The 23565-nt window shown below is 44.5% G+C and overlaps 2 protein-coding genes across 19 annotated transcripts in view; both read right to left on the bottom strand.

The window, feature by feature from the left end:
* Positions 1-5794, bottom strand: part of ABCC3 (ATP binding cassette subfamily C member 3) — a 47803-nt gene extending 42009 nt beyond the window's left edge. Inside the window, exon 1 of one of the 2 annotated variants that reach the window (XR_010652506.2) lies at positions 5681-5794. Coding sequence is in view for 1 of the 2 variants with exons in the window: in XM_065852203.2 (XP_065708275.1) it covers positions 5681-5710 (30 nt within the window). In the remaining variant the exon portion in view is untranslated. The remainder of the gene's footprint in view (positions 1-5680) is intronic. The other variant, XM_065852203.2, reaches the window with a different exon arrangement.
* A 10654-nt stretch (positions 5795-16448) lies between these two features.
* Positions 16449-23565, bottom strand: part of CACNA1G (calcium voltage-gated channel subunit alpha1 G) — a 138458-nt gene continuing 131341 nt past the window's right edge. For all 17 annotated transcript variants that reach the window (XM_071816535.1, XM_071816530.1, XM_071816524.1 and 14 more), the window contains 2 exons: positions 21226-21395; positions 16449-17553 (listed from right to left, as the gene is read on the bottom strand). In XM_071816535.1, coding sequence (XP_071672636.1) covers positions 16699-17553; positions 21226-21395 — 1025 coding nt within the window. In that variant the 3' untranslated portion in view covers positions 16449-16698. The remainder of the gene's footprint in view (positions 17554-21225; positions 21396-23565) is intronic.

Here is a 23565-nt window from a genome sequence, read left to right as displayed (position 1 = left end):
GCCATCTCAAAATGCTTTATATTCTTAACTATTGCAGTTAAATAAGCTCTACTTTAGGGAGCTCTGCATGCGACTCAGATTTTGTTTCAGATATTATTTCTTTTCAGGAGGTAACTTCATAGCATTCCCAAGTCCCAGACACTACATCTACCAACTATGTCACTTCAGCTAAAATGCTCAGAGCTGTGATCAGGAAGTGAAATTTGTGTTGAAAGCTGAAGAACATCTACGACCTTGCGCTTTGCTACAAAGTCGCTCTGCAGGGCTTTAACTCTTTATTAAAGCAAGGTGGGACCTTGTCCCCGCGTCTCACAGCATCCTCAGGTTTCACTGTCCCAGCCGTAGGAAACACATGGAAAGGAGAGACAACCAGGCTTTTGTGTCCTGAAGATCTTGGTGAAGCATCTCCCACAAAGCTGCGGTGCACAAACAAAAAATTATATATATATATATATTTTTTTTTTTTTTTTTTTTTTTTTCTCCCCTTGGGCTGCTTTTTCTTCTTTCCTAAAGTATTCTTCTTACTGCAGTTCCAGAATTGCAACTGGGAAACCCAGAAGGGACTCGGCCCTGCTGGTCAGATGTTGATGGTGACAGTTTTATCAGCTGCCCCCATTCTCCTGCACTGAGGACTCTGCTGCTGGTTGGACCCGTCAGTGTGCGCGTTTGGAGGAAATGGCACCGATCGCTTTCCTTGAAAAACATGGACAGTCACATTCACATATTCCACTGAAATTGATGTTGTTTTCATGAGCTTCATTAATTGACACTGCCTCCATAAATCCTGGATATTGGCAGCTTTCACCGGTATTAAGTTTTGCTCTCAACTCTCAAATTCAGAATTTTTCTGCCCCAAACAGATTAAACTACAGCCTGTGATGCCATTTACACACAGATGAATGAGAATGGGTCCTGGATAATACTCCTAATCTAATGATAAATATTTATACTGCTCTTGACATTGACAATCTGAGGCCCAAATCCTTTAGCAATAGCTTCCATTCAAATAAATTCAAGAATTTTAAAGTCTTGGAGAATTTGAGCTTGAGCACGTAATTGTTTTTAAGTTCAGGATATTACCAACAGAGCTGCCCTTTGAGAGAGCATAACTTCATAGATCTGAGGTCTGAAAAGAGCATTAAAGTTACTTATTCTGCTATCCAACCTAACATGAGAAACAACACAGGTATCTGATTTAATCATTTGTGAAGAGATTTATAGAATCGGGACTCAGTTATCCGAAGTTGAGTGCAGTTAACAAAGATTATGTGGAGATCTGTATCACATTTAAATATCTAGAAACACTGAACATTCTGTGTAACTCCTCTTTTGCAATGACATGCTACCACCTTTTGTTTCACCATTCCTCTGCTGGAACTTATTTAGTCGAAAACATAATTGAAATTCAAAGTTTTATTATTAATTTTGGGGCAAAACACAGAAGTTGTGTGGGTTTTTAAATAAATTGTATACCTTAAAAGAAGCACATTGTTTGTCATCTTCCTTGAAAGAAACATTTCTTCCTTACTACAGTTGTGCTAAGTCATCGTGAACTACAAAAAAAGTTCAGCATAATACATGATGAAGCAAAAGAGGAAATTATGCAGAAGGGAAACTGGTGGCACTTCGAACCAAGAGGGCAAGAATTTGCATTTCCAGAGAGCAGAGTGACTTTTGCTCCAAATCTACCAACATTTCGCAGAATGACTCAAGGTGAAGGAATATCCGCAAACCCAAAGGCTGAAGGGGTGCCTGTACGAGACTATCTCAAAGCCAAGGCTGAGGTATTGTTTACTTTTGAATGTTGCTGCAACTTCCTGTTGAATTACTCAAGAGTCTCTGAATGAAGAAGGAGCTCGCACTCCACGTGGGATGGAAAGACAGAAATACAACCCCTGTCAGGACACCGAGACACAGGGGAGGCAACAAAACCCAGCTCTGCGCGCTAAGCAGGATCAACGGAACAAGTCCGGGTCTCATCCATAACCGACTAGAAGCTGTGGTCTCCCATTGGAACCACTTTATCACTTGCCCTCCCATTTCCTATTTATGTTGTTTAAAAAAAAACAAGCAACAAAACAAAACCCACAAACCCCCCACACACTATAAAACACAATCTGCTGCTTAAGCCCAGGCACTGAAGTCTGTCTGCAGGCCAAAGCTTTTAGATCTTTTAATAGTAAAACTATTTCCCCCAGAAGGCCAAGTCACCCCAGCAGCACCCAAGTGCTGCAGAGCAGTTAATGTTTTACCCTCCCAGCAGCTGCTGCGCCACTTCTTACCCAGAGCCCAAGCGTCTTTGCACCAGAACAGAATTTGGTTTGCTAAAATCCTGTTGTTTAGTCCCTGGGCCAAAACACTTTTGCAGCATAGTCTCCCTAGGACACCACTTTGTTCTCCTGTTGTGGGAACTACTCAGGTTCTACTACAGTGGAGGACACAAGCAACAAATAAGCGATAATCCAGCAGTATCTACTCCTCAAGTACAGAGCTTGTGGGTCACATTCATTGGCACGCCTATCTAGCACACTTACTATCACACAGTAAATATGGGACACGATAAATAGGAGGTAATTACGGGCAATAGTAAATGACGCACCTAAGGATTGCCCTGTGTGGGTATGCGCTATCGCATCTATCTCCTCCCAAAGGCATGTAGCATGGGAACGATGCTAGGAGATATTAACAATTAGCTTCAAATTCTCAATTGAAGCAGGCAGTATCTTTCTAAGTATTCAGATAAAGGGATTGCTCATATTGCATTTTGAAAAAATAACGTATCAGTTGTTCCTCTTTATATACAAAACACCTGGTATTTGTATTAGCAATTTGCTGATTGCATGTTCAACAGGGAAAGTAGTAGCTGGAAACCAGAAGCTTTTATATATTTCTAATGGGAGCTACAATGTTTTCTTTAATTTCTTATTTCTAAAATGGGTAGAACAGGAAATTATTTTGCCTCTGTACAAACAAAAAACCCAACTCGCTGGCATTTCCAGAGAAATTCCCCACCCTGCATCAGGGTGAAGAGTTGAAACCTTAACAATTTGATAAAGCAAAAAAAATCCATGATAAATCAATCGTCTCTTAAAGTCGGTGTATTTCAATGTAAACATTTCCATGAGTTAATTCTGAACTGTTTTGTTTTGATTCTGACCACCTTTGAACAGAACAGTATTGTAGTTGGTTTAAACTCCAAAACAAAGAACTGTTTAAATTGGAACAGCATGTTTCCTTTCACCCTAAACAGTTCTAAAACTGACACTACTGTGCCATTTAGCTCCCCAAAATATCTAGAATTTCTTTGACAAAATACGGGGAAGGAGTCTGAGTTCATGCGCTATGAAAAAGTGAACATTAATACTGGTTCACATTTTATCAAGTTCTTGATCTGCACTGCAAAGCTGAAAACCATTAGTTTGTGTGCACAGGCCAGGAACTGCCTTTCACCTTGTTTTTCCTTCTGCAAGTGTTGTACAGAGGCACGAGAAGCCCCAGTTTTTGTGGAAATATTTCAAAAAGAAGCCTCTACTTGCATTGCTTATGGGACAGCACATTTGCACAGCAAATCATGTCAAGGTAACTGTCATCAACATGGTCAGCACTCAAAATCTCTCATAAAATGAGTTCACAATAGACATTCCTGGTAACAGAGAAAATACCACCGGCTACTGAAAACAGGGTGTAAGACTCGGTCACTGAATCCACTCTGCTGGTCACTGGCTCCCATGTTCCAATTCACACCGTTATCTAGTACCATTTTAAAATATAAATAAACGGATGGTTGTTCTAACAATTCTGCATCATTCTGAAGAAACAGAACATTTATTAAGTAGTTTGCCCACTTGCTTAAGTAAGATTGTTCTGTTCTTTCAATCAGCCTCCTTTCATTCGTCAGTAATATTTTATATTGAGGTATGAGGATACAGCAATTACACAAAAAAGAAGTTTCTGGAAAGCCTCATAACACATGCCAGACATCTTCCTCCACAGACTCAGACAGAAAATTCACCCCTCTCCCAGTCCAAACTACCACATTTCAAAGCAGGTGGACTTAATACCAGTTGAACTATAACTCCGAGCAAGGCTGAAGGTATACTTCTTAATTATTATTTATGCTTTGTTAAACACACTTTTTTTTGCAGCCTTCATCATTTATGCTGCAAATAAACGTTTATTAACTCAAACCCCTTCCCTGGATTACCTTTACATTACTTCCTGCAAATTCAGTTTTGAAAAGCAGTGGCAATATTAAAACCAGGATACACCACAAAGTACAGAATGACACATTTATTTAATACTTAAAACCAGCAGAACTGCCTGAACATTTCCCATCAACGTACCAACAAACTGCTATCAAAACCTTTGGCTACAAAGAGTAGCTGCACTACAAGCCTCTCTTGAGAAAACTAAGACGCGTTTCTCAAGGCAGTTTATAAACTAGTGAGCAGTGTCGATCTGTTTGTGCTTATTCCTGTTCCTGTATAAGTGTTTATAGCAGAAATAAGAGGTGAAAATACTTGTTTGAGCAAGCTTATCTGCCAACTGGTGTAGCAGAGAGCATGCAGAGTGCTTGGAAATGAAATCTACAACTAAACAACACAACGTAACCAAGGGGCTTAGGAGCCCAAGTCCTCTTTTAAAAATTAATGTTGAGACAGATTTTGAAAGATAATCAGTTATCTGAAGATGGAGCTCATAGCCAATTGCTTGCTTGTCCTTTAATAGCTTCCTAGCAGTGATTCATCTTCAGACATTCCTTTTCTTTCCTCCGTTGAGCTAAATCAATATAAGAGAAAGGCACATGCAAAAGCTGTGATTTATTGGAGAGCAGTTCCAGATTCCCCATACATGCTCAAATCCCCATGGCTTCATACACTCCAAAGCGTCTGCGTACCCAGCACGGGGAGGAACGCAGCATGAAAGACACACCAAGTACTTGCAGCAGTTCGCACTTACTTCATCAGAGCAGACCACGGCAACAATTCCCAAACTTTTCTGCTGACAAACCCCAGTGCCTGCTGCAATGGGCCTTTCCAAAAGGCTGGCAGCTCCAAATACTAACATGTGCCACTGCAATCCTGCAAGGCTTCTGACCACCCTCGGCTGCCGTGAACCTATTGCTCTTTAGCAATAACAAAGCCCTGTATGGGGAGCACCTTCCCGCTCATCAGAGAGATTCTGAAGAGCTGCAACCACACTAAAACAGGACCCTCAGAAGAAGGCAATAGCTGTGTTCATCGCTATGAACTCCAGAGGTGGACCATAGGTGTTAGGAGGGCTGCGAACACCCTGCGGGAAGGTGGGAGCTGCGGCACGGCTGGGGGTCTTGTGGTGTCACCAAGGGCCTTGCGGGGTCTCGTATCTTGTCTGGAGATGCTGAACGGGGAAGGAGGAAGGTGCTGCCGACCCCACTCCTGCTCCCGGGCCGGGCAAGGGGGAGTTCTCGCACCGGCCGGCGCTGGGGACAGCGCGGGGCTGGACGGAGCGAGATGCAGCTGAGACCTCTCCGGGGAGCGCACGGGAAACTCCCCGCGGGACACGGCGCTTCTCCTCCGCCCCGGGGCAAGCCCCGCAGCCGGCAGCCAGGGGGCTGCTCCCCGCTTCCCACCGGCCCCTCCGCGCAAACCTCTCCATCCAACGCGGGGAAGGAGGCGGCACCACCGGCCGCGCTGCTTACCCAGAAGCGGGACCCGCAGAACGCCTCCATAGCCTCGGCAGGGGCGCTGAGCCTCTCCCAGGCCCACGCCGGGCACCAGCGGGGGGAAGGAGGCAGCTCCCTCCCTCCTGGGCGGGACGGGGGCGGGAGGAGCGGGCCCGACGCGGCCCGTTCCGCCTTCCCCGCCGGCGGCGGGAGGTGCTACCGCCCCGGAGCGCTCGCCCCTCGGGCCGGGAGGCGCCGGGCGGGGCGGCGTGGGCTGGACGAGGTTCCTTCGGGCCGGGAGGTGCTCGCCAGAAGGTCCAAAGTCTCCGCTCAGCCCGGGTAGGGCAAGGGCAACGGTAACCCCCGGCTCCACCGAACAGCCCCGGCTGGTGTCGTGGGGAGGGAGAGCGGCTGGTGCAACCATCCTCTGGCTCCCGAGACCCACCCTGTGGAAGGACCAAGCCTCCAGGAAAACAGTTCACCCTGATCAGTGTGACCTGATGGGGCAACCAGACCTCTGCTCTTGGAGGGGGACATGGGCTGTCCCCACACAGGAGGCAAAGAACAGGCTGAGGGATGGTCACCCAGGGTGGCTGCATGCAGCTGTGACATCTGCTGGGTTTGGGGCTGACAGTGTCCATCCATCCAGACCACTCAGGCCAACGTTAACATCTTGGCGATGCTTACTGTCTCACCTTTAGAGTGGTGTGGAGTGCGGTTGCCTTAGCAGGAGTTCAATGAGCATCACATCTTATCCATCCACCTTCAGCCTCTTCCTTTGTGCTGATTGTTTCCGCTGTAGACTTGGTTAAACCGGTGGTGCAGCTTTATTTTCGAAAGCCTTCAGTCAATACATTTCACAGATATGTGTAACTAATAGATTTTTGTATTGTAGCACCTGGAACACAACCTGTATTTCACCTCCCCGTGATGCTGAAGCACTGTTTGCTTTCTTCTTGGGCAAGACTTTTCCTACAGCATTATTGACCTTCCAGCACCTGCTGTTTGTCCACCCACTTGCTGTAGCATCTGTTCCAATAACATCATCTCACACAAAGCACCCAGCTGCCACAAATCTACTTAAATACTTTAAAAGTTTGAGTTTCCTTCCCTGCTGGAAGGTGAGGAACCATCAGGCAGAAAGGTGGTGTTAAAAACACTCAGCAGAATAAAAAAAGGGGTGAGAAGTACAGTGTTGCTGTGTCCCAAAAATATTTCATCCCTGAAGAAAAAATACTCTGCTAATATTTTGTGAAGACCACTGAAGATGCTATGGGTGATACCCACTCAGCCATGTGCTTCCTGTGAACAATGCTGAGAATTTGTTTCAGACATTAACTATAATCTGGCTAAAGGCAAATCATTCTTATTAGTGTGGGAAGACAGGATCTTGCCCAAGGTAAGGTTCTCAGGTGATTGACTACAAGATTTGAAATCTCAAACTGATCCAGGCTAATCAGCACAATCACATTACAACAGTCTCAAGGAAGTACTAGAGGAGCCCTGGCCAACTCGGTGAACCAAGTCTTCCAAGGGCATTGTGGGCTGTCTTTGCAAGCCTTACGTCAGAACTTCTGTTCAGTGGAACCGCACCACAGTAAAAGTTTTAAGAAAAGTCCGTAATAGCAAGGAGTTACTCCTTTATGGCTCTTTAAGCCTCCTCTCCTGCAACAACCTGTGAGAGCAGTGGCTCCAAGAGAAGTGCTGAGAATTTGATCTCTCTTGACACAAACACGCATTTCTGCGTTTCTTGCATCAAGGAGCAGAACTCGGCGCAGTTTGAGAATGTACCCTAAATTAAGACCAGCTCTGGCATTGTAAGATGTCGTGGGTACAGAGGCACCTCACGAGCAGCTACCGTAGGCGGTGTGTACAGGAGGGGAGAGGTTGTTTTTATCAGTGTACTGCATAGTTCCATTGACCTGGGCAATGTGAATTAATCCTTGATTAAATTATTGACTTCAGAGGAATTGTTCCACCATATCTGTGGAGGAAGGTCCTGCATTAGGGTATTTCCCTGGATCTCAGAGAACTCTAAAGGGGCCCTAAGTGGTTCTGCCTCCTGCTTCATGTTCCTAATTCACAGTGGGCAGCCGCTACCCTCAGTTGCAGTCCGTGCCACTAAACAGGGATGGTGATGATGAGCAGGCGCCAACTGGAGTGCCAGCTCCCGCACAAGCTCTTCCAGGTGCTGTCTGGCAAACAGACCAGCAGAGAGGGGAAAAAAATAAATCAAAGGCAGGAATATTAAAGTCTGAGACAGACAAGATGGAAGAGAGAAGCTTGAGGGTTCCTGCGAAGGGCAATGGTAAAGGATTCTTCTAAACCTGTTGCAAAAGGAAGCCTGGAGCACTATCTCAGGCAGCTCACTTTGGTCCTGTTTCCTTTTGATGAAGGGGTATGTATCTAGAACATGTAATTACTCCTGTGATGTTCCCCCAAATGCAGGCTGGCTTTGCAGCAAAGTGAAATGGCACCGTTGCTGCCAATGTCAGGGAGGTCACGAACTCACCTTTTCTCACCAGACATTTATTCCAGGGAGTGGAGAGATCTGATCTGGGTTCAATCAGTAATGTATTTGTGTCCTCTTTCCTGTGCCAGCTGCACAGTAAAGGACTTTTCACCTGCTAACACATGGAGCAGGTCAAGGCAGCGCAATCGCGAAGAGCCTGCGAGGCACACCCAGTGGCACGCAGTGGCAGGTTCGCTATCAACTGGGGCAGGACAGGAGGTAACGTGAGAGAGAAGCTGTTTGTGCAAGCACGGTGCCAGGTACAAGGCTGCTTTTCATATGGCACCTCGTGCTAATTTACAAAGCACTAAAAGCAAAATGAAGTGTGGCCACCTCCTGAAGAAATCCATATAAAGAAGGACATTAAGAGTTGAGGGTTGGGGGGGGTTGAGCATGTGCAGCTCTGGAAGTCACAGTTTTATGGTTAGTCGACTATAAATATCACCTTCTTTCTCTGCTTGGAACAGCAGAGGCTCAGCTTCCTTTCTGCGACCCACAGAGGTGTCACATTTTACAGATGGTAAGAAAACGAGGCTGCCAAGGAGGCATTTACAGCAAGGCCCTATACATTTACTTTATAAGAAAGGGGAAGACACCGTGTTTTAACACATGTAAGATATGAACTTGTAACAAACTCTGCTTGAAGTCAACACTGCATGAGTAGCAGCAGACTTTGGGTTTCTTCTTCTCAAACGGGGTTGCATACAGTGTGCACCTCTCTTCTGGCATGAGAGGATTCAACTTTAATTTCCTCATTTCTGGAAAGCACAATGAGCGCTCTAGAAGTCCCATAATAAAACAGATGAGGGAGTGGGCTGGGAGTTTGCAGCCCCAGTTTTTACTTACAGCTCTGTTTTTAGGCATGTATCAGCTACGTGGCTTTGTAGCAAGGAGTGGAAGGCAAGATCCTCCTTGCAGGTGGCAGTTCCCTGGAAGGCAGCGCAGGAGGTTGGGAACACCCTGCCCTTGGCCTGAAGCTGCGTTGTGGTATCATTAGGTTCACTGTGGAGTCCACCCAGTGCATCAAGGCTCTGTAAAATGAGAAAATGGTGTACATATGACTCCTCCAGGACACTGTATGTAATACCGTCTTCCCCTGTGTTTCATATTGAGGACGATGAGCAAGAGAAGAAGCTAGAGGTGTTAAAACTGCCTAGATCACCCCAGAATGACCCTGGAGTGGCTCCAGCAGTGAGCAGTCAAACTCCAAATGCACTGGGTGTCTCTCTCTTGCCTGCTAGATAATTCCACAAACATGCTCTCAGGTGCATAAAGAGGCTGATGAAACCCATGGCAGGTGTAACACACCCCAGCCTGTGGTCAGTTTAGCTGCAGAAGGTGCTTAGAGTGATGGACAAACAGCCACAGACACGCAGCACATGGGCTTCCTGGGGCTAAACCCCAAACTTATTGTACTTTAGCCCCTGCCACAACTTATCCTTGCCCCTGCCAGCTTGGCCACCGTGCAAGTTCCTCTAGTTTTAATGAGCTGGAGTTGTTCAGGGTTTCATGGCAAAATGGGCATGCAGAATTTACGGTGTTTGCAGGAATCTTGCTGCAAAACCTATGTTCTGTGTTGTCTGAATGAACGGGGAGTTGTCACCAGCCCTTGGGCACACTGAGCTGGTGACAGCCAGCAGAGCAGTTCTGTGCTGGTGTCAACATGGCACATGCTGTCCACTGCAGTATTTTTCCTTTGTAGAATGACTCCAATATTATCTTTTTCCTGATTTTTCCCCAGAACAGCTGGATTTTGCTTTCTGTTTCCGTAAAATAATCGTTAGCACAGTAAGTAATTAAGTGGTTTAACCATCCTTTTCATTTCCCAGCTGGAGCTGCAGGGGTCTTTGGTTGAACTGTTTAGGGTATTAGACAGATATGTAAAGATAATCTATTCAAGACCTTTGAAAGCTTGCCAATTATAGCATCCAGTGACTCAAGCAATAATAGAAAATGCCACAGGATGTTGCAGGATTGTACAGTGTGTTGTAAACATATCTGAAGCATTGAATACAACATGTAAAAACCACCTAAAAGTCCAATCATCCTCAAATGCAAAAATGCCAGCAAGGCAATGGCTTCTGCTGATGATGCTGAAGACCGTGCCAAACCAAACAGAAACAGTGGGCTATGGGGGACCTCAGGTGCAGCCTGAGCTAATATGCACAAATATCCCAGCTAAACCTCTTCATGGCATTGCCATCTAGTGACAAAGCCCTCAGCCTGCGCCCGGGCAAACACAGAACCTCTGAGCACCACGCACAAGCCACTGAGATGGCACAAGGGCTGCTTGGTTATCCTTCTCCACCCTGGGCCAAGCAGAGTTTAGACACCACATTTGAGCTGTGAGGTTGGGGATGCATCGTAGCTGCTGCAAGGGTCTGCACCAGCCATACGGGACCGGCACAGACCGGCACGCACAGGGATCAGAGTGTGCTGGGCAGTGTGTTTTACATATGATTAAAAGGAGGCATAAACTTGTGCAGGGACAAAGAAGCCTCTCAGGTGCTGCCACAGCCTCCGAGATGCCAGGCAGCCCTCCAACTGTCCCTGGATGGGCTGTTGTCTCCCAGGGCTTTGCACAAGCCTGAGTCTCAGCCAGGAGTGGAGATGATGTGCAGCAGCCCAGCTCCGAGCAGCTCCTGCCAGCATGGAGCAATGCGTCTGTCTGCTGTACAACTCCATGCGCTAGCATGGAATCTAGGAGAAAACCTTCCTTCCTTTCTACTGCAGGAAGAGATTTTTATAAATTCAGTGGTTGAAAATCCCTGCAGAAGTAGAAACCCTCCATTTGTTGTTTTTTTTTTTAGCTTCCCCCCAATACTGCACTGTTTCTGCAAAACCGAGCTAGGAAGCAAAGCACTTCACAAGCAGCAGAACTGCACCACAGGGTCCTTCTGACACATTTCCCGGGAGCTGGAGTGTCACAGCCCCTGTCACCCGTGGGGCAGCTCTCCCACACCCGCTCCTTCCCCCGAGCCCACTAGATGGTGTCAAAACACCGTGCACAGGCATGCACCGACCGGGGGTACCTGGGGATCCCGACCCCTACCCACCTCCGGGCAGCCCAAACCAGGCCTATGTCTCTCCAAAACTTCACTAGCATTAACCCTTTAATCTGCAGGATCTTCACTTCCTAGTAGCTGATTACAGCTGGTCATTTACATGGTACCGGTAGCGATAAAGAGAGCCAGGCACATTTCTTCAAATTGCTTTTTCCTACTCTGGCTTTGGGGGGATTCTAGTACAGGCTGCATCTCGTTGGCATGTCTCAGTTTGTATCTCTGGAACACCTGAAATACTGAAGGCACAAACAGGCCTCTCCTATTTCTTATGCAGCTACTTGCGGGGTTTTGCAGAGCTCTGCCCAAGGGATGTGCTGTGCACGCAGCTCCTCCGATGGGACGCTGCTCTCCAGAAAGCAGGACAGTTAGCCAAGTTCACCTAACTGCCTCAATTAAACCAGAAACAAATTAAATTTTAAGTGCTACTCCCCTAGATATAACTACCATTACATAGAAAACAATCTAGTTTCACATGACATCTAAATTACCTACCAGATAGAACAACGAAGTGCCATACCCCAGCTCCGCCAAGTTGAGAGCAAGCAGCCAGGCTGGGTGGGAGCCTTGGAAAAACCACGAGCAAAACTCAGCAAAAGAGCTTCATATGGGAATACTCACAAAACAGAACGAAAAACCAACCTCCCTCCCAAGCTTCTCTGAAACCCAGCACTAGAAATAGAGGGTTTTGCCATCCACTATAAGGTATTTCCATAGGGTTAAACTCACCTGTGTGCAGAAAGGTGCAAAGTGCTTGAATCCATGAGCTGCTCTGTGTTCTTGGCCCAGCCCAGTTTACCTTAACGCCATGGGGTGTGGGAATGCACTTCAGCGGTTCCAGCCTGGTGGGGCTGGCCCCGCAGTTGGACAAGGCAGATGGATGCCAGAGCTCACCACTGGAGTCCTGCCCTGCATGGGATTTTGCACAGAACCACATTTTCTCTCTGTTTAAGGGAGAACTTCCTGTTGTTTTCTACTGATAGTTGAATACGAGAGCGCTTTTATCAGACACCCTCTAGACAACATAACCACTTGGGATGTCCATTAAGGGTCCCTCCCCTGCAGAGCGATCCTCAAGCTGTTCATGCCAAAGCAAGCTGGAGTGCCCAAGCACTTGGTTTCTCCCTCCAGCGGATGCTCCTCAGAGGAGACTCTTTATTTTAGGAGCTATTACAAATAACTCATTCACTAAAGACCCCTGAAGAGTTTAGGTTCGGCTGATTCTGATGGTACCTGAGCAGCATCTGGGCTCGGAGCACACACAGGTGGTACCATCCCCACCAGCTGCTTTGGAAGGAGCTAAATGACTGCAGAAGTGATGGAGAAAAGGCTGCTGTGCTTCGGGCTGGAAATCCTAAAGCTGTGAATGCGTGGAAATGCATGGCATCTTCCTCTTCAACACATTTTCATGGGAATACCACATCTGCCCCTTCTCCTTTGAAGTCCCAGCAGCCTTCTCATCGTTGAGCTCTTGCCAAGCCGTCCCCTGCCAGCGTGGTGCGATCGCAGGAACGTGACTGATGGTCTCCTTGGTACACGAGCACACCCTGGGCGATGTGCTCAGGCCTGACTCGCCATGTCAAACCGAATTGCTTCACAAAGGGCCGACATTTCACAATCTCCCTTTCAACTCCCCGTCCGTGGCTGCTATACAATACCTACTCCAACTGTTCGCAATTAAAACGTGACCGAAGATTTGACTGCCCAGAATGATACAGATTATCATCAGCAACAACAAAAAAGGGAAATGCACGGTTGTTTTCTTTTCAAAAGCTTTTAATAGGACACATTTGTTTTTGTCATTTGTAAAGATTTACACTCATTTTTTGTCTTTTTTCTTTTTTTAAAAAGGAACATTTTAACCCAATTTTCCCCATGAATACCACCTTTTGTTGCCCTGACCAAAAGACCTCATTTTGGGCCTATATACCTGATACAGTATAACAATATATTAACTATTAAATACAAAGTTCTATAATATATACTAGGATGTTACGGACATTGCAATGGTACCGTGCCTACTCTAGTCACCTTGTGTAATAGTGTACATGGGTTATTATAGCCAAAGGGGCAGAAAAGGGGAGACTGGGGCATAGCCTAATTTACAATGGTAACGCTTTTGTTTTCTTTTCTCTTCCTCTTTGAACACACCTTGTGCTGAGTGCAAACCACAGAAGTCAAAAACAGTGTTTTCTTTGCCCTTCTCCTAAAAATCTACAGTATAAATGGCCTGTAACCGAGCTATGAAAAGTCAGTTCTATGTGCAAGGGGCTGCAAGGATGGAATTTACATTTTTCCAGACACATCTGCAATCCCTCTTTCCTCATGTGTCAGACTGGCAATAGCAGAATATCCTCCTGTCTACAGTAAATACACAGTAGTAAAGTGCTGGTGTGCTTCAATGAACTGGATAGCCATGCGACTACTTTACCCTCAATAGGGGCTGAGTTTTGGGGGTGGGTGCTTGGTATGGGTACAGTTCTCGAACAGTAATAGCACTGCAATATTGTAGAACTTGAGCTTAGCTGCTTACTTCTAAGCGCGACCTGGATGCTGGCTCTGAAACTGGGCTCTACGCATTGTAACACAGCAGGTCTGGCTCCAGGCCTGTGAAAAGAAACTTGTAGATAAGAGCTGCTTCTGTTCCCAAGGTGCTACGCGGACTTTTAACAATTTCTCTATAGATTTCTACAAAAATATAAAAAATTCTATCAACATAACCATTCTACAGAATTCCTGTGGATTTTGTACATTTTGCTTAAAAAAAGTCAAATTCTATAAAACCCCCCCAAAGGTATTTAAAATTATCTTAAGATTATTGCACACGCTGCAGTACATTTCTATTTGATTTTCAAAAGGGCATCTAGAAAAAACTTATCCAGTTTAGAAAACAAACTATTTTACATGGATCTCTTTTCCTGAATGCATCATCAAACAGTATTTTTTATTAGCTAATCTTCACTGAATATTCACCTATGATGTAAACTTTTTGTTATTTCCACAAACCTTGTCAGTGGGCAAACCCCAAGGATTGAAAATATAAGAGCCTTTAGGCTTTCTGTTACATTTGGAGTTGAGCATTGAATTAAGATCATATCACCATTTTGTGCCATGATTTCAAGCTAAAATGTTGCCTTTTTTAATTTTCTTTTTCAGAAGCAAGGAACTGTACGAGTAGTATCATTCCAGCTACACAAACACACTCCTAATCATTAAGGAATAACCAGGGTTGGCAATTTTAGTGGCCTAGCTATTTTCCCAAATTACTTAGTACATGTGAAAGGCAAAGCTAAGGCTCATTATGAGTGTAAAACCAAAAACGGATTAAGAATACTTCTCAGGCTTAATACACTGTAATTTTATTATTTCCTTAAATACAATCTAGGGGAAGAACTGATGAAAGGTTTGTTTGAAATCATTGCTTTAAACTGGCTTAACTCTGGATTGGGACTGGCATATCAAAGAGAGCGGTCTCCATATGGGCCCATGTTGAAGAGGGGAAAGATGTCCCAGCCAAGAATTAATCTAACTGCAGTAAATATTACTGAATGTTAATCCTTCTCCTTCAAATACACTGATTGCCTGACTTCTTGCTGAAAGCCCTTACATTTCCACAGGACATGTAAATCAACAGGGGTTGTTTATGGAGTAAACATCCTCAAGTGAAAATAATGGAGCTTAAGACCTCACATGAGCTGTTGGGTAGAAACAGCATATTCTTCCTGGATGTATATTTGAAGCTAATGCAGATACATGTAGTCTTAACAGTCTAATCTCTGAATGGATAAAAGGCTGTACATCAACATGTTGTAGTTATTTGAAAAGATCAGTAGTTCTCAAAAAGTTACAAACTCCCAACTGACGGAATTAGCACAAATCCTCCTCCTGCTTGCGCTGGTTTAAAGACATGATACAGCAAAGCCTTATCCACATACGCAGCTTTAAACCTATGACTATTCACACACTTCAAACCATGCCTGCAGAGTCTTATTTAGCCCACATCTTAATGTGATTTAGTGGAAGTGGAGTGAAGTTAATGTCTGGTTTCCATCAGTCTTGTGAAGAGCGGGAGGTGTCGAACCGGTCCAACCTCTTGTGATTTTCAGGCTGTGCTGTCCAGTTTTACAGATCGATTTTTTGCAGAGGGCATTAGCACAGAAGTAAACAGTTAATTTCCGAGATGACTGACATTAAGGACGTGTTGTAAAGTAAGGACAAAAATTCTGCTTTTATCTACTTTGTATCATGATGTTGCTGCTTAAGGCTTTTGATAGATTTGAAATAAAATTACAGTCAGGGTCATGTAAATTAACTCTAGTGGTGATTGCAAAACCCTTGACTTTCTAAACTGAAAATCAACAGTCATTTCAGTACCTACAGACTTTCTTACACAAATAACTTGCTGTAGGCCTTGATTCTGTCGAATGCATAAGCACACGATTTTAATTTTCAATTATTACTTGAGTACGATCAACCTCGAGGCAGTTTAAGCAAGAGCTTAACTTTAAACCTGTGCTTAAGCCCACTGCTGTGTCATGTCTGCGCTGAATTCACCCACTGCAAACCTTAAGCTTGGCCTTACCCTCCTTCCCAGGAAGGTGTAGAAAGGAGGAGCTCGAGTGCAAACAGGGGTACAACTCAGCAGAAGAAACAGTCCGCCTGGGAAACACTGGAAAAACATCTCAGAAGCGACCACAGGCACGTATGTAAATTATCCATTGATTTTGTGAGTCACCAGGGGATGATCTATAATATCCTCTCATAATTCAGTGTTTTGTACAGTTAGAGGGCTCTATATTCACCACCCAGCATGTTGTACCTTCCTGGGCTTGTGCATCGGCTTTCACTCTGGATGTTGATTTTATGCGAGATTGGCATATTATTTTGTTAAGCAACTGCCACTGCTCTTCTATACTACTCAAACAATCTTTTCCCAGAAAAATATTGAAGTCCAAGGGGAAAATAAATTACGTTAAATAATTCTTATTTACTGCTGACTGTGGGATACATTTCCTCTGTAATGCACTAATTGGCTACATTTTGTGCTTTGCAAAACAAAATGAAATCCAAACAAAACAAAACAAAAAAAAAGAGAAGGGATTAAATATATATTTTTTTTAGGTTAAAATATTCATAAAAACCAACTTTATCTCAGAAATATTCTGAGATACATAAAATAGAAGAAAATTAAACGAGTCTTTAGTCACAAAATGTACTACATCCCGCAATACTAGATTCAATTAATTTAATAAAATATAATATACATATAGATTCTGCACATTGTATTGCTTTTACCTAAGCAGAACATATGCTTAAGTAAGCGTGATATAGGTTAACCACTCTTTTAACCAGCTGGTTCTTTAATCTTTCTTTGGAAAATTTTTACCCAGTGCCATTTTGGAATACAGAGTTTCTTCTTTGTTTTTGTTTTTTCTATTACATGAAAGGAAGAAAACATTTGGCACCGACAGAAAAGTAACTCAGGGGTCCGTCTCCGTTTGATCAAAGGAAAAGCTAGGAAGTGTCAACAAGTCTTTCTTTGGGGTAGGAGATGCTGACATACTGTCTGGAAGCAACGAATCCCCTAAATCCATCGAATCCTTGGACTCGCAAGATGGAGCACGCCGCCGCAGGCAAACGTCTCCACCGGCAGGCGAGATGCTGTGAGGTCCTCTGGGCAGCAAGCTCTGTCCGTCGGGTGGATCTATAGATATACACGGAGGGCTCAGTTTTTTCTTCTGCCGCGTTCCTTGCAAGCCTTCCATTTCACTTACCACCTGACTTATGAAGCCAGAAGAGCTAGATGTGGAATGGTGCTGAGGGCTGTTTTCCATGGAACAAATTTCTATCGAATGTCTCCTTTGATCATCTAACCAAGAGGGTGGTTTTTTTAGAAGACCCTGGGTGTCTACGCTGTGGTATTTCTTCAGGTCCTTCAATGTAACGTTGCCGGTATTGCCTATGTTCCTCTTAGGAGTGAGAGGCTGAGCCTCTGAACAGGCACTGGAGGCTGTACAAGTTTCTGAAGTGAAAGGCTCCGAGGAGCTGGTTATTTCAGATACTTCTTGGTCCATTGAATCTCCAGGTGTCTCCTGATACGAGTCAGTACAAGCACATGACGCTGGTGCCTGCTTTGAAATGTTATACTGATTGTGGGAATGCTGCTGCGTATGAACGCTCGCCCGGCTCCATGCAGCCAACTGTTGTGCTTCTGAGGGCGTCAGAGCCACTGGTGACTCCTCCTTGGGCACAGCGGGGACATTTGGGTCAGAGGGTTCACTCACCTCAGTGTGGAGATTCTCCTTGCTATCCAAAGAGTCATTCCTTATAGCCATCTGTATCGGAGCACAAAGGGATCAGGGAGGAGGGGATTTGCCAGATGAGAGAGACAGACAAAGCAGAGGTTAGTACAAGTAAGGCACAACATTCCCAGGGCACTCAACCCTGCTGAGATACCTCAGCACAGACCTACTGACTCCTAGAACTTGACCTGCACTGTGAGTTCTAGCAATTCCCATGCTTCAGTCACCTGTGGGTTTGTCCCTGTTTAAGTAACAGCAGAATTTGGCCCTTCATTCTTCCTAAATGGTTGAACTTTGGCTTTCTCCTCTAAGGATGAAGCGCTGCAAAAACAGAATACTCCCACACCAACTGAGACATACTCCTGTTATGCAAAGGATGAGGGTCTACAGCAAACCCCTTTATAATTTTAGCAGCCCAGGTAAAGTTGAAGGGGGAAGATGTGCGCGTGAGCCCATGTATTCCCTTCTCTAGCTCTGGCAATGCTGAGGACACAAAGCAGGGTCCCCGAAGCCACTGCACTCTGCACCAGCATCAGGGCACCAGCACGTCCCTGGTTTTGGTCGCCAGGCTGGAGCTGTGACTCTGCACCATTGTATGCCAGAGGAGACGGAAAAGCTGGAGTCCAAAACTGGATTAATAATCTGTAATTATTTCAACTGATTCTGATGCTTGAGATCAGGCTTCCTAAGGCATATTTTGCCTTGGCTGTCTTGAGCTGTATGCAGCACCAGTGCCTGCTGGCAGAGAGAACCTATGGCTGGTATTGAAGGCTTTGTCTCTTCACTGCACTGTATCCCTTGTCAAAAGGGTTTATAAATCAGCCACATTAATTGGCCCTTAAAGTCTCAGTTTGAGGAGACTCTTGAATGATCTTAAAGATTAAAAACTTCACAGAGAAATTTGGAGGAAATGCATACAGCTGGTCTCAGTTCTTTAGAGAAGTGTAAGGAGATGAAATTCCTTATACTAAGGAATGCTTTTGTGACGAATCGCCCCAAAATGATCTTAGAATTGATATAAAAATTGTCCCGCAAGGATCATTTGAGCCAAATGATCTCTATTCAGGCAGAGCTCTCATCAGCTGCAGCACACACGTGTGTGCGCAGAACCACAAGAAGCTATTGCTACATCTGCACGTTGGTTCCCTTTGTCATCTGTGAGAGCTGGAAGACTATTTAATATGGCAAATGATTTTGTCCAATACTGGTAAATCCTTTCTAGTGCAAATTTTACAGCATAATACTGGCAACTAACCACAGCCAAGAGTGGAGCTAATTCTGGTTTCCTCAATGCCAATAGTTCTAGTGAGTGTTTGGAAGAAGAAATCATGTTTATACCCTGAGAAGAGACACAGACCACAGAATAGTAGAATACAGAAGCAAAAAGTAATTATTGTCATTACTTTTGCTTGTACACCAACCTGTGTTGCACACGACAGTGTTAGTCACCACCAGCTCTTTCTTTCCCTATGATACAGGCATCTTAGGTAGTCGTTAGTACTAACTGTTTGTACAAATGTTTTACTGGTTTGTTGCAAAATAAAAGGACCTTCTGCCATCCCATTGGGGTGTACACCTGTAGCAGCCACAGCCTGGTGTGGGCTATGCCTCGAATACTCAGTCCTGGATCCAGAAAAACAACATTTTCAGGTAAAATTCCCCTGGAGAAAAGCTTTTGTGCAATGTGCTGCCAAGGAGCGTATTCCTCAGCAGGGAATGTCCTCTCAAAGCATCCGATCCACGCATCTTCATCTGCAAGTGCATCACTAATTGTCAAACTTTCCAGAGTCTAAACTGCACGTTAGTGTGGGACTGTGTCCACTCTCCAGCACTCTAAAGGGAAAGGGCGGTTGAACACATGGGTTTTAATGATGGAGGAAAGTGCACGGACCAGGTATGTGGTGGACAAGATTTATCTATGCACAAATTCAGGATAGGAAAGGGGGCAAGGGGAAGGGAAAGGAAAGAAAGAAAAGGGGAAAAAAAAGAAAATAAATCAGAATTACATGCAATATATGTAACAATAAGGAAAAACAGGTATTGCAAAACAAAATGCTTTGCTAGTTTGAGCCATTGTGATATGTTAGTAAGAAATTAGGGGTTGCAATAGAACGAGCACTTGAGCAAGCAGAAGTGCCAGGGGTGTAAAGGGGAATTTGCCTCTTTAAGGCATAAGTTTCACAGTGTCTGGCCATTGAGATTGCAATTAAGAGTAACAGCAATACAGCTGCCAGGAACAACCTTGCATCAGCCACACTGGGTGCAACTGGCTGCTGGGGAGCACCACCAAGGCAACACCTCACCAGCCTTCGGAGGGATCTGTCTGGCCCGTGGACCAAATCTGATCATTGTCCCAAAGCTTTTTTCTCTCGGAAGTGTCACTCCAAGAGCATGCTCATGTCACTGCATGAGCAGAGAGGAGGGAGCGGAATAAATTAACTTGAACATATGAAAAGGTTTAGAAAAAGAAGCTTTCAAAGATATGAAGAAAATTAGGCTGAGGAAGATGGCTAACATGGTAATTTATTCTAGACAGATCAGTTCAAAAGGATGGGTCTGTTATTCATTAGAAAGCCAGAGAGAGTGGTTATGAACTAGAATCATGACATCAATTAGTTTCCCCATTAGCGGTGATTGGGGTAGCTGGCCAGCCCTGTGCAAACGAATACATGCTAGGAATTTCTTATGTCAATTTAGTATTACAGACTAATGTAATTGTTAACCTTGGTACTTCACATTCATTTTTAGAGCTTAATGAATCAACTGTCTAATTTGTCAATGTTGATTAAAAGATGAAAGAAATAGGAATATTTTCATGCAGGAAAGAAATTGCTTTTGAAAAAAAGAAAAATAGAACTGATCTATTTTGTGTATCTAAAACCAGGCACGAAACTACTGAAGAAAGCAGAGTTGGGGAATCAGACTTGCCTCTGGTCCTGGCCCAGCTGCACAGTGAAATACGCTTAAAAACATGAGAGTGAATGAAGCACGACTTAAAATATTTTACTAAAAAAGAGAAATTTAAACTTATGCTTCCAATCAATCAGACTGGAATCCTTGATTAGATCTCTTAGATGTTGGGTTGAATCAGGATTTAAATCAATGCCAGGCGAAAACCAGAGAGAAAACCAGTTGCAAAAGAAAATGTGTTCCGTTTTGCATATACTCAAACTTTTCAAAAGCGCGTGTGAGACTCAAAAGGATCTTAATTTTCAGTTCTCACTGTAAAAACAGTGTGCTTTCTGTGATGCTTGCACATACAAGATATCCAGCTTCCTTTAAACACTTTTTCGAGAAACTGGAGGAGCCAGAGGAAGGGTGGCCTGGGACGGACCTGTGTCCTTTCAAGCACCGAGAAAATCACAGCAGTTAAGAATTAGTTCCTTAACCCCAACAAGCCCCTGGGGAGTGTTTGGCTGCATTTATGAGGAGGACTGAAAAAAATTAAGTGCTAACAACGTGGAGAACATTTAGGCCTGCTGCCAAAGGAGATGATACTCATCATGCACATTCTTTGGAGACTCCTGGATGGCTTTCAGATCAGAATCCATCAACCTTTTTGTTATTTCTGTAGGAGAATTACAGTTCTCCTGAGGTTTCTCTGTGAATCCCTCCTTGAATTTGAAGCATGGTTAACCTGGACACGCCAAAATAAAACACAATAATATAAAACCTCAGCAGGTTCGCGGTCCTAAGTGTGCTTACCTGTCTGCGGAGCAGCCGTTCAGCAGAAGGAGAGTGCATCTGCTGGGAAACGCGGGGTTTGCTGTCCCTCACCAAATGGTCACGAGCTCTTACGTGGTGGAAATGGTCTTTTGGAATTTGCAGGAGAGAGCTGGTGTCCGCTGGCTGCGACTGCACCGATGCCTTTGAACCTTGCAAGAGGGAGAAGAGACAGAAATGCGATGCGTTCATCTGGATATTGTGTCCCAATCTCAATGATCTTTTGGGAAAAACACTCTGTTGTACCTCGGACCAGACAGGCATGGCAAAAACACTGAATTCAGCAACTGGCTCTCCGTGACTGGGAAAGAAACCTCCCACCTACTAATAAATTATTTCAAAATTGTCTGTTATTTCATTTTTCTTGGCATTTTCCCCTGATACAACTGGGACTAGCTCCTGTTAAGAACAGAAGATTATAAACTAGAAGTTCATCTGGACTGGCAATTTCTACACCACCGCTCTTGGGCCAACAACTTTGCAGGCAACCACACAGCTCAGCACCGCAAGGATCCGACTTTGAAAGACTCTACAAAAGGATAACTCCATACCTGAGCGTATGCAGAGACCGACTGCTGGGACCTCAAAACCAGCATGAACACTGGAAATGAAGCGAAAGGGAACAGCACCTGGCAGTTTTCAAGGCCAGTTTCACAAAGCATCCCAGGAGAAGGAAATACACACTCTCCAACCTCTTTCTGACCCTTTGTGGTTGCTGGCTACTTCTTCTAAAAGGTTGGAAACTCTGAATGCTCGCCCCCCCTCCCACAGGCTCAACATTTTTCAAAACAATTCATTTAACCTGGACCGCATCCCAGAGAATCTCATTTGTCCTGGAATCTTTCCCAGAACAACAGCCCCATTACGAAGGAGTATTCAAACAAATACCTCCTGCAAGTGCCAGTGTTTCTGACAACAAAACCTTTCTCAGCTTGAAATATTATGGCTTAGTGGTGGTGATTTATTAGGGGTGCCTGGCACCTTTTGCTATCTTCACAGCACTTTATAATATTACAAACTGTAAGCAGGTAGGGGTGACTTCCCCCACCCTGCAAAGCGGTGACATTGTGGGTGGAACAGGATAACGATGCACACGCCAAGATTTGGGCACCTTCCCCACCTCTGAGCGCTTTGGCTTGCTCAAGATGATTGGAATTTCAGCAGCAGGAGAAAAACACAAAAGGTTTAATTGCTTAATGTGGTTATGAATAAGACATTGGCTTTACCTTCCCAAAATACTTCTCCTAGATATCAGTGGGACAGTTTTTCCTGTGGATGTACAAGGGTGCAACGCCTGCCCCTTTCCCAAGCCAGGGCTGTCAGATGGGGCTATTCAGTTCTCCAAGCTGGAAGTGCAATCTTGAAGAAAGAAGGGACTCCAAAATTACCCACTTTTCAGTCAAGTTGATATAATTTTTGCTCAAGACAGGACAAATGAATCCAAATAAAGGGTCAAAAATGCAGCACTGGAAACTCCCACTGTAGCAAACGGGATTCTTTTGTACGGTCAGGGATTTTAACTCTGAGGAATTTCTTGGGTGTTACAGAGAGCCATAAATTCTGGTTCCACTGAAGGTAATGGAAGTTTTGCTGTTGACTTCAGTGGGACTTGAGCAGGATTTCAGATGCACCTTTTACATTATGTGCAAACAGATTCTTTAAAAGACAGCTCTTGACCTTGAAAATTCTGTATTATGGCAGCGATTTCTCATGACTTCAGATTCATCTTCATCCGTTGTGTCTGCATTTTTTTTTTCCTGCTGTTCAACAGTCGCTATTCATACAAATTCTTATTACTATGCAAATTTCAACATCATCTTTCTAATCTGTTCAAATCTCCTACCATTCTGAACAGTGCTGAAATTATGTTCTGCTTAGAGGCTTTCAAATGACAACGCTTGTAAAAACTTCTCTGTCTTATCTGTGACAAATGTCTAAAATGATGGCACGTATGGAAGAATTAAAGACAGCCGCGTTCCCTTACCAGCAGAAGGTAACCCCTGGCAGACAGAGTAAATTAAACACATTGGTAAGTACCAGGAGGCAACTGCAAGTCCAGGTACGGAGGTACAGGTAGAGAGAGAGTCCTCGGTATCTGCAATACGCTGTATCTAAGAATATCTCTGAATTTAGCTCTGAGGCATATATCCCAACCACATGCATTGGGAAGGACAATTCTACTCCCTCTCATTTTTCCATTCATCTCACACTGAGATCTCTCTCAATTCACCACATTTATGTTCATTTTACAGGCATTTCGAGACACCGTTTTCCCTTCTTTCACAGATGTTCTCATATAGAGCTTCCAAAACCTGCTAGGAT

The sequence above is a fragment of the Patagioenas fasciata genome, chromosome 18, assembly GCF_037038585.1.
Source record: "Patagioenas fasciata isolate bPatFas1 chromosome 18, bPatFas1.hap1, whole genome shotgun sequence".
NCBI classification, from domain to species: Eukaryota; Metazoa; Chordata; class Aves; order Columbiformes; family Columbidae; genus Patagioenas; species Patagioenas fasciata.
Note: the sequence above shows the minus strand (reverse complement) of the source record. Positions and strands in the feature narration are given on the sequence as shown.